The sequence below is a fragment of the Macaca fascicularis genome, chromosome 11, assembly GCF_037993035.2.
Source record: "Macaca fascicularis isolate 582-1 chromosome 11, T2T-MFA8v1.1".
Classification (NCBI taxonomy): Eukaryota; Metazoa; Chordata; class Mammalia; order Primates; family Cercopithecidae; genus Macaca; species Macaca fascicularis.
The window spans coordinates 136094853-136106059 of NC_088385.1; the positions used below are offsets into that span (position 1 = coordinate 136094853).

Sequence of the window (11207 nt, forward strand, 5' to 3'; positions counted from 1 at the left end):
AGGCATAACCAGAATGAATGGCAGATTTACTGCCACACTTTAATGGGCTGATCTTTCCCTCCAGCTTCCTCCTGCTGTAACACACTAAGCCATCACACGAGCCCAGGAGAAAGTCTCCTGGGCCCCCTCTTCCCTCCCTTCCCTGCCTCTCACCTTCTTCTTTCCTTCAAGATGCCCATCTTCTCCCCACCAACCCCTAAAGCACACCAGAGCAGCAGAAGCACCTTTCAGCCAGCCAGTTGTATGTTGAAATGGCTAGTGTTCTGCTCGGCCCATCATCTGGAAAGTGAGCGAATGAGAAGCACAGAAAATATTCCTGAGGTAGTTTTCTTAGCTTCATCGGTGGCTCCCAGGTTTCCCCTGTCTGTGTGTGTGTGTGGGGGGGGGAGGAGGGGTGCGGAGGGTGGTGCTTGGAGGGGGACGGTCTGGGTCTAGATGCTTTTTCTGCCACTCAGTGATGTGGCCACTCAGTGATGTTAACCTCAGGCAGATTCCTGGGTGACCTGGGCTCCCATCTCTTGATCTGTGTGTGTGGAGGGGGAGAGGGTACATAGGAATAGTCCAAATTCCTAGTTCCTTTTCTGCAATTTCAGAATTCAAAAAGCGCTTCGAAAACATGTGCTTGAAAAAACTGCGATTGGGGCCCACCCGCCAGCTCTGTACATTTTTACTAGCAGGTACCTGACTGATGGCCGGAGTCCTTGTTCACACGGACGTCTACGGACCTACCCGGCTTACAGAGGACGAGGGCTCTTGCTCCCTCCTACCTCAGCCACAGCAATGCCTTTGAGCCACACTAACCCTGCACCATGTATTTCATGAGCCACAGAGCCCTGGGAATGGCAGGAATAAAATACAAGTTCTCCCGTGGTCAATGACCCTGCTGTTAGTTACCCAGGTCTATGCACTGTTTTCCCTTCTCAAATAACAGCTGTCCTTTGACCAGCACAATCGACCTCTGGTGTGCAAATACCAGAAGGGAAAGAAGAGTTTTACTGTCTCACCACCCATAAGACCACTCTTTTTAGTGAGTTTGGTGCCATAACTCCTTTCTGAACTGATGTGAAGTTACCTAGGGCTTTGTTTGTCCTGCGTCATGGGACTATCATACATTTTGGTTAAGAAACATGGATCTGTTGTTGACGGGCATGGCCTTAGACCTCACTGGAGATGATACGTAATAGAAGGCTATAGTAGCCGAATTACTAAAATCCCCCAGGTCCTGAATTCTGAAGCCTCATTCCGTGTATGTGGTTGGCTGCTGTTGTTAATTTCTGGCTGGATCCCGACCTCCACTGGAGGTTCTTGGCCAGAGGCTGGCTCTCTCTGTGCTAAAGAAGTGTTGAAGAAAGAAGCATTTGCCCCTCATTGAGGCTGTCCTCCCCTCCACTAGCAGCGAAATGAACCGGAAAGGAATTAGCGTTCTCACCTGCTGGCTCTCCTTTGTTTAGTGTCCCCACCTGCACCTGCACCTGCACCTGCACCTGCACCTGCACCTGCACCTGCACCTGCACCTGCACCTGCACCTGCACCTGCACCTGCACCTGCACCTGCACCTGCACACCTCCTTCCGCATGCTACAGACTCCCACGCACCGTCACTTCTGAGCACCCACCATGTCTGTGGGTGACCTGTTAGATACACGCTCAGGCATTGTCCCGGCAAAGGGCCTGAGCACGGAGCCTCCCTGGCTCAGTGTGCATGCACAGGGCCCACTGGCAGATTCACGGGGGTCAGTCTTGGAATGGACATCAGACTCAAGCATTGTGACTGGGGGCAGAGGGGTCAAGCATCGTGAGTAGGGGTCAGAGTCCCCACCCTACCACCTTGTCCTCTGGCTCTGTCTCGAGCAGTTGCTATGCACAGGGCTCATTGACCGAGAGGTTATTTCCGACCCTACCCTGTTGCCTTGCTCAGTCTCCATATGCAGAAGATTCCCATAGCTGTTTTTTGTTTTGTTTTGTTTTTGTTTTTTTTTCTTTTGAGACAGGGTTGTCAGCGGTGACAGTTTGGATAGTGCTGTAAAATGTGACCACAGGGATGGTGTCGTGTACTAGAAAAGTACCACAGTCAGGTGCCTGTTCCTCTTCTAGGCATTGAGGTCTTGAAGGAGGAGCCTCACAACTTGCAGTTTCGAACACAGGAAATCTGTCCTACGACCAAATTTGTGGAAAACGAGGCAGGCACGGCAGGCTGCCTTAGACCTGTCAGGCTTCCCACAACCCCCTGGGGGCGCCGTTGGGCACTGTTAGCAAATGCACTTTCCTGCACCCCACCGTCCACCCACCCCATCAGTATCTTGGGGGCTGAGGGCGTGTGTGTTTTACAAGCTCCGTTAGGGAGTCTTACAGCAAGGTTTGAGAAACAAAGCCACCGTCGAAGCCTTAATTAACTCAAAGGCTGCAACTAGAAAAGCCTGAGGAACACCCGAGATCTTTAACGACGGCAGCCTGTGCCAGTCTTGAGAAACTTCCCTGTCAACGTCTCCCATCAATAAGCTGTCGTATTTGAAGCAGCGGGAGAGGAGCTTCGGGGCTGTTTAATTTAACACACCAAGCCTGAAATTCAGAGTTTTCCTGTGATTGACTGTAGCTCATCTTGGAAAAATAAGTATGTATCACTTGCTGAAGGTTGTCAGAATGTAATGCTCTTTAAAACCATAACATTTTAAATCTGCCAGCCCCAGCATGCGTCCTGCTCAAGGCTTTCGCTTCTCGTGGAGTTTTTTCCCCTTTTGTTCTGTGGCTTTGAGGTGACATCATCATGAGAAGGATTGTAATGGGGTTCTAATATTCATTTTATAAAACGGGTACTGGCTGGGCGCAGTGGCTCATGCCTGTAATCCCAGCACTTTGGGAGGTCAATGCAGGTGGATCACTTGAGGCCAGGAGTTCAAGACCAGCCTGGCCAACATGGCAAAACCCTATCTCTACTAAAAATACAAAAATTAGTCGGTCGTGGTGGCACAAGCCTGTAATCTCAGCTACTTGGGAGGCTGAGGCAGGTGAATCGCTTGACCCCCGGAGGCAGAGGTTGCAGTGAGCCGAGATTGTGCCACTGCACTCCAGCCTGGGCGACAGAGAGAGACTCCATCTCAAAAAAGCAAAAACAAACAAACAAAACAAAAGGGCACGACTTCTTGTCCTCTGGATCTTGGTGAAACCTCAGGGAGATGGAGAAGGTCAAAAGGATTCAATGAGAAATGCTCCACCAGCAGCCCCAGACTCCTCAGAAAGGAAGAAGCTCTGAGGACGGTCATCTACTAACTGAGTAATTACCCTCTAAAGACAAAACTATGCTCTTTTGCATTATTATTATTATTATTATTTTAACATCACAAGTGCATTACCTGAGCTAGGGTTGGCACACCTGTGGCCCTGGACCTAGGTCTGGTCTGCACATGTGTTTTGTTTAGTTTGCTGTATTCTTACAATATTGAATTACTTGTTGATATTTAACATGGAACACTTTTACATAAATATCCAGAATTTAGACCTCTCTTGGGAAAAAAAAAAAAAAAAGAAAAGAAAGAAATGCGGCAACCAGCACAGGCCTGTATTGACCACGGTGGCTGTGTTCACCTCCCACTCCACCTGCTGGGCCCCAGAAGGCGTTTGCGTCTTCCACTGCTGATCGGGAACAGAGGTGAGGCTTGTGTTTTTTAACTCTCCTGAGAGATGGAATTTCCGTACTTGGCTTTGCTTTGAGTTTTTAGCGTCTGCCCTCTGTAATGCCCAGTGAATTCTTTTCTTTTCTTTTTTCTTTTTTTTTTTTTTTTTTTAAACAGAGTTTTGCTCTTCTCGCCCAGGCTGGAGTGCAATGAATGGTGCTCTCAGCTCACTGCAACTTCTGCCTCCCAGGTTCAAGCGATCCTCCTACCTCACCCTCTTGAGTAGCTGGGATTACAGGTGCCCACCACCATGACAAGCTAATTTTTTTGTAGTTTTAGTAGAGACAGGGTTTAACCATGTTGGCCTGGTTGGTCGGGAACTCCTGACCTCAGGTAATCTGCCCACCTCCGCCTCCCGCAGTGCTGGGTTTACAGGCATGAGCCCCCGCGCCCGGCCTCTGAGTTATTTTCATAAATAATTTTCTAGAGTAGATCACTGCATGGCCAATGGAAGATCCTGAGTGGACGCCCCCCCTCCTCCAGGGTTACAGCCAATCGGCTTTTCCGCAGCTCCTGGCTGAAACCTGTGTGAAACCTGCAGCACCTGGGCTGGAAGGATCCGTCTCAGGGACACTCAGGGTGGCAAGTCCTGCTGTGTAGCTCTTCAGTGCATTTGATGAGGTGTCCGGTGTCAGATTCCAGAGCCACTGCTGATGTCCGGCGTGGCATGTCAGGGCGGGCACGGCTCTCCTCCTCCGTGTGAGTGTCTGGCCCTGCCTGCCTGTGTGCCGTGTCGTCCGGAGGTGGGTGGGAATCGCCGCAGTGGATCTGGGCTCCCCACGCGACCTGGGTGGCCTCAGAGGCTGGAGGGGGCAGTGGTTCCCAGTGTTCTCTTCTTAGAAGGAGGAAACCACTTTTTCCGGAAGACACTGACTGCTGCCCTCTCCCTCCCATCTTGGTACGTGAAAGGGGTCCCAAGCCAGACCCCAAGAGAGGGTTCTTGGATCTGTCACAAGAAAGAATTCAGTGCGAGTTCGTAAAGTGAAAGCAAGTTTATTAAGAAAGTGAAAGGATAAAGAACGGCTACTCTGTAGACAGAGCACCGCGAGGGCTGCTGGTTGCCCATTTTTATGGTTATTTCTTGGTGATATGCCAAACAAGGGGTGGATGACTCACGCCTCCCCTGTTTAGACCATATAGGGCAACTTCCTGACATTGCCATGGCATTTGTAAACTGTCCTGGCACCGGTGGGAGTGTGGCAGTGAGGACGACCAACGGTCACTCTTGCTGCCATCTTGGTTTTAGTGGGTTTTGGCCGGCTTCTTTACCGCAACCTGTTTTATCATCAAGGTCTTTATGACCTCTGTCTTGTGCCGACCTCCTGTCTCATCCTGTGACTTAGAATGCCTTCATCGTCTGGGAATGCAGCCCAGCAGGTCTCAGCCTCAGTTTACCCAGCTGCTATTCAAGATGGAGTTCCTCTGGTTCAAACGCCTCTGAGAATCTCAGTGGCCAGACTTGGGTCAAACGTTGGCAGGGGAGAACAGGAAAACAGTGTTTGTTCTCTATTGCATGCAACAAATCAACACAAACTCAGAAGCTTGAAGCCACGCCCATCTGCCATCTGGCAGTTTCTGCGGGTCCAGGCTCTGGGCACAGCCCAGGTGGGTCCTCAGCTCAGGGCCTCAAGTCCCACCAGGCTGCACTCTGGGTGGCCGGGCCACATTCTCATCTAGAGCATGGTTGGTGGCAGGGTTTAGTTTCCTAAGGCCATTGTTCTCTCCCTGGTTGTTGGCCAGAGGCCACCTCAGCTCTTAGAAGCTGACGGGACAGATGCCCCTGGATGTGTGATTGAGTTACATCTCAATAAACCCAATGGAAGCTAAAAATGCACTTAACAGCCTGCGCAACACAGTGAAACCCCATCTTCAGAAAAAATACAAAAATTAGCCAGATAAGGGGCATGTGCCTGTATTTCCAGCTACATGGGAGGCTGAGGTGGGAAGATCTCTTGACCCCAGGAGGTTGAGGCTGCAGTGAGCTGTGATTGCACCACTGTACTCCAGCTTGGGTGACAGAGCGAGACCCTGTCCCCCCCCCCCAAAAAAAAAGAAGAAGAAGAGAAAATGCACTTAATACAGCAACCTCCGGAGTATCACAGCTTAGCCCAGCCTACCTGGGGTAGGGTTCAACAGTGCTCAGAACCCTTACACTAACCTACAGCTGGGCAAAGTCATCCAACGCAAAGCCTGTATTAGAGTACGGTTTTGCATATCTCATATAATTTATCAACTACTGTACTGAGAGTAAGAATAGAATGGTTGTATGGGTGCCTGAAGTTCGGTTTCTACCGAAAGCATCTCACTCTCACACCATTGGAAAACGGAAAAACCTGAAGCTGAGCCATCATAAGTCAGGACTGATTGTGGTTTGCTGCCCCTCAGCCTGGCAACACGGGTGTCCCCTGCTCCGCTCCGCTGAGATGATGTCCTGTGTGACGTCACCCTGTCGAGGGAGCCACATCCCCGGATCTTTGCCATATTCTGTTGGTCGGAGGCAAGTCCACCCACACTCACGTCATGGGCCGGGGTTCCTGGGGTCGGCCCAGGGTGTGTCTGCCACACCACAACTGGCTCGGACAAATCAGGACCAGCTTTTGGAAGTGGAGACAGGGTCCTTCTGCCCAGTCCGTGTTGCAGAGGGGTAGAACTTCAAACATTCACGGTTCTCTTGTTGAAGAGGAGGCGCTGAGTGCCTGGCGAGAGTATCGGTTATACATAGCTGTGTAACTAAGAATCCCAAAAGTCAGTGCCTTACAACTACCACTATTTTATTTGTTTGCAGTTTTCTGAGTCTGCAGTTGGAGCTGGGTTCGCGGGGTGGTGCTTCTGCTGGTTTGGGGAGTGGCCTGGGGCCACTGGTCCAGCGAGGGTCTTCCGGCAGCTGGCCTGGAGCTGGATAGTCCTAGACAGCCTCACTCATGGTGCTGGTCATTGCTCAGTGCCCGTGTTCACATGGCCTCCCTTCCCCCAGGAGGCTAGCCCAGGCTTTGCTTTACCTGGCGGTCTCCAGGGCTCTCACAGAGCCGGGGAATGTTTGGAAGCTATAAGAGCTTTTGAAGCTTTGCATGGAAGGCAGACCGCATCACTTCTGATGTGTCCTGTCAGTCAAAGCAAATTACCCGACCAAGTCAGAGTCATCGGGGCGGGGTGGGGAATAGACCACACCCGCTCAGTGGGGAGAGTGGCAGTGTCATATTGCAAAGAGGCATGCATACAGGGGTAGAGGGTGTGGCCACCTTTGCAAACTGTCTACACTGGTAAGCAAACAACAGAGTCTGTGTCCACATGGATTTCTCATGTCCACAGGCGCGTGTCCAGCAGATTCCCGATGCAGCTGCATAGGAGCTTTTAGTCCAGAAGAAAAGAATCCAGAGCTTCAGGGAGTGACTTATGATTCAAGAGAGATGTTTGCTTTTTCTGATGGTTTTCTTTTCCTTTCTTTCTGCCAGTCATCCAGGGTTTTATTAAGCCAGCAGCCAAGATGTTGCTTACTCATAACCCCCCTCTCTCTTGCTTTATTTAAGTATATGTTTTTTTGTTCACTCTTCTATACGGAGAGAAAAGAAGAGTGTGTTTTATTACAACCTGTTCCTAGAAACTCTGTAATTCAGGATTTTGTGGTAAAAGGGCCATACATTCTGTAAGAATAATAAGCAGAGCGAGGAAGGAGGGGATTGGGTTTCCACCAAAGTCTCCACGTGAGATAAATCAAAGATATGACCAGCATCATAAAATAATATACCCAGCTATAAGCATCTCAAATAATTTTAATAAGAATGTTGTTCTGCCCTGAAACGAGAATAAACATATTATATTTTTATTATAAAACGACTACCAATTTGCTATAAAGTATAAACATAATCTATAAAAATATAATTCTACTGTACCATAAATATGACTGTGTATATTGCCAGCTATAAAAGGCATTCAACATTTAATTAACAATAATTTGGAGAATATGTTTATGTTCCTTTTAAACAGCAAGAGCGCTGTGTGTTGATCTTAGACATAGCTGCCTTCTTGGAATTTACGTGGGCTGTAGGGGAATAACCATGGTAACGAGAGCTAAGCATGTGCTGGGCTTTGCTCAAAATTCTTTGTTTGCAGTAACTCGTTTGCTATCCTCTCAACACCCTAGGAAAGAGGTATGTGACTACCCCTGATTGACAGTTGAGGAGCTGAGGCACAGGGAGGGTAAGAAACTGACCCACTGCCGCTCATGTGAAGGGTAGGGTGTGATTTTAAACCCACGCCTCCTGCATCAAGAACTCTGCTGCTGATTTATGTGCACACATGGAGAGTAATGACTGGTCCCCTCCTCTCCCTGAATACCCTTTAACAGTCAAAATACTTCTAATTTATTTTTCCAATCCTGAAATCCTGAAGGGCTTTGATATGAAAAGCAGGTCAGCAGGAGCACTCTCTCATTGCCGCGCCAAGGGTCTGCAAGGCTTCATCAGTGAGGAGCATAAGCGGAAACGCGGCCGGAAGCTGAGCTGCAGAAAGACCAGAACAACAAAGGGCTGTTACATCCCCCTCCCTCGCTGCTTCATGCGGGGAGCCCCTGGGACTCGGGGCAGGGCTGGGTTTACCGACTCAGTACCCATCAGTCCTCCACAGATGGGAAATGTGGGGCCCAGAGAGGCTCACTAGCTTGCCCAAGGCCACACAGCAAAGTTAGGTCGTTCAGAAGAATTTGAACCCAGATCTGGATCTGAAGCACTAGTGCTTTCCACTGCACCAGACACCACCTGTATTGTGAAGACAGGCTTGGCTCTGCACCCAGGGAAGAGGACAGAACAACACAAAGGAAAAGAAATGGGGTGGGGGTTGTATTGTGTGGGACTCAGACTCTGGGGAAAGACCTAAGTTCACATCTGAGGCTCCACTTATGAGAGGGAAGAAACTGTGGATCTGAGAGTCCTTGGGAAGACAAGTGGTCTTGTTGATCTAGGGAAGGGAGTTGGTGGCTCCAGTATTTTTTATGATGTTCATCCCAGCATATGTGTGTGTGTGTGTGCATGTGCGTGTGTGTGTGTCCGTGTGCGTGTGCACGTGTGTGTGCATGTGCGTGTACGTGTGTGTGTGTGTCTGCATATATATTATTTCCCACTCAGTCTCAATGTTTGCATTAACTCCCATCCCTCCTAAAAGTCACTGTCTCCAGGTCCAGGAGGCAGACAACGGCAAGACCAGCAGCTAATGCAGACACAGGGTCTTGGGTGCATTTGCAAAATCTCCCTTCGTCAGTGATTTATGTCTACTTCTCCTTCCTTTTTTTGCAGGAGTTTGTTCATCTGGCAAAGAGACTGCTTAGTGAGCCTGCGTTAGAAAAGGAAATTGTAGTGAACGGAAGGGAATACGTGAGAACGTATCATTCATGGCAGGTGGAAAGAGATACCTACCAACAGCTCATCAGGAAGCTGGAAGGAAGCACTGAAGATTGAGGGCCCTGCCTCATCAGACACCCGCTGTCCGACACACAGCTTTGGGTGGACACTCAGAGACAGAGTTCTGGGTAACGTGGGTCCCGGGCCATTCATATAAAACCAGCCTCAGCAGAATCCTAGAAAATGTTGGTCGTGAGTCCCCAGAGCCACTGCGTTTATCCCATATCCTTCTGTGCGTTCAGATGCTGTCCCAGGTGTGTTCACCGGCCAGTCCTGATGGAGGTGCATGAGTGACTGGGTTGACTGGGACAGGGAAAGGGGAACTGGTTTTCAGGGAATTGGGGAGAGGAATTTGATTACCTGCTTTAGGGCTTTGGTGCAGACAATAGAGGCTTATTTTCAAGCAGTCACGGTTCAGACTCCCCCCACCTGCCTTCTGACCGACCTCTACCCATCATTGCCAGTTTGAAAGGCAAAAGCAAAACACAGACATGTCAGCTGAGCCGGGTCCTAGCAGGATCTTTGTTGTGATCTCAGGACTCTGACAGACACGTGGGTGGCCCCAGGCTTCTCTGAACAATAGAAAGTGCTGTGAGTGAGCTCACGCCCAGCACATCTCACTTTTCAATGGTGGAATTGAAAGTTGTGCTTTTTAGAAAAGTGGCCAGGCTGCTTGTGGCCCCGCCCACCTCTTGGCTGAATTTTAGTGGAAAACCAGGTAGGAACAAGCGCCACGTCACGCGTAGCCTGCAAAACACTCAAGTGACCCTGAGATGGAGGCCTGGGGCTTTGGGTCCAGGGTGGGCCTTTCCCCTTCCCACATCAGGGACCCAGGGATGGGTGTTGGAAGGGTCACCAGCCTCCAGGCCTTGGCAGGATGGAGCTCAGGTCTGCAGGGCTTTGCAGCCACACAGTGAGGTCAGCCGTGCCAGCCCTGCCATCATGGTAATGGTGGCCTCGCCCCATCCATGTCATCCATGTCACATGAGAACGTGCAGTCTTCCTTGTCCTCTGCTAGTGGAATTTGCCTGGGAAAACCTCCACTGAATACTGAAATTGTTGTATGCCCATAGATTCCTTACAACAAATGGGGAAGGCGGTGTTTCCCACCTCGTGTGGGTAGAAAGCAGAGTCTGCTTTAAGGAGGCGAGAAGGCACAGCCAGGGCAGAGCATTGCTGTGGGAAGCATTCGGTGAAAGCGGGTGCAGGCGCTTCGGACGGCCGAGGGAGAAGATTCCACCGGCGCTGTCTTGGCTTCGAGTTTTAGGATGTCTGAACTTTCTGCTTTCATGTTTTCAACCATCATTTTTTTTTTTTTAAATGGCACAACCTACATCTTGTTTTTAAAAGAAGTAGCCTCAAACTAAACTTCTCAAACTCTGATGCCCCGGGGATGAGAACAACTAGCTTGGATCTTGTGCCGTGTAATTTGATGTTTCATTCCACTGCCTCCATCGTGGAACAGAATCGCTTTCCAGAAAGGCTAGCTGGAAACAGCAGAGGCTCCCAGCAGTGAGAGGGCTGCTCAACAATGCCTCCCATCACCCCCGCCCCCCTTGTTTTTGTCCTCTGAGGGACCCAAGGGTTATGGCTTTCATGTCTAGGTGTGGGACAGAGGAGGGAGAGGCAGAGCCTGGGCCCGGAGTGGACGGCCTGGTCTGAATCTGGAGTCATTCATACCACCCAAAGAAAAGGTCCTACCAGGTCCAGTATTGTCTTAGATCTGAAGATGCTGCTATTTACAAAACCCTGATCGTCCGAAAGCTTGAATCTGTTCCTCCTTGAATGACCCTGTAGATGCTTGACCTCCACGTACCTCCACATCACCATTTATGTCTTTGTAGGAAAACGAGCACCTGCCCCATGCACTGTGGGGGACGGGCGTGTTTTTAAATTAATAAAGTATGTCACCATTAGCCATATGAAAATAGCCTCTGTTTCTTCCCACGGTGAGGAGTCTTCTGCAAGGGGCAGATCCCTCCGCCAGACCTCACGTCTTCAAAGGAAGTACAGACACTCTAGCATCTAGTTCAGTGGGGGTTAAAATGCAGCCACTATTTTAATACCCAAGTATAGATGTAAAACCAGGGCTTTTCCATGAGGGTTCTACATGGTGTCAGTTTCACACTTGGTTCACTTTATGT

At 49.8% G+C, this 11207-nt stretch overlaps 1 protein-coding gene and 1 long non-coding RNA gene across 44 annotated transcripts in view; one reads left to right on the forward strand and one right to left on the reverse strand.

Moving 5' to 3' along the window:
* Window positions 1-1439, reverse strand: part of LOC102124964 (uncharacterized) — a 53827-nt gene extending 52388 nt beyond the window's left edge. For 6 of the 11 annotated variants that reach the window (XR_012420843.1, XR_012420844.1, XR_012420842.1 and 3 more), the window contains exon 1: window positions 154-1439. This is a non-coding gene — a long non-coding RNA (uncharacterized lncRNA). The remainder of the gene's footprint in view (window positions 1-153) is intronic. The other 5 variants (XR_012420835.1, XR_012420838.1, XR_012420841.1 and 2 more) reach the window with 4 other exon arrangements.
* Window positions 1-10991, forward strand: part of GLT1D1 (glycosyltransferase 1 domain containing 1) — a 150821-nt gene extending 139830 nt beyond the window's left edge. For all 33 annotated transcript variants that reach the window (XR_012420829.1, XR_012420830.1, XM_074008405.1 and 30 more), the window contains one exon: window positions 8959-10991. Coding sequence is in view for 31 of the 33 variants with exons in the window: in XM_074008405.1 (XP_073864506.1) it covers window positions 8959-9120 (162 nt within the window). In the remaining 2 variants the exon portion in view is untranslated. The remainder of the gene's footprint in view (window positions 1-8958) is intronic.
* The last annotated feature ends 216 nt before the right edge of the window (window positions 10992-11207 follow it).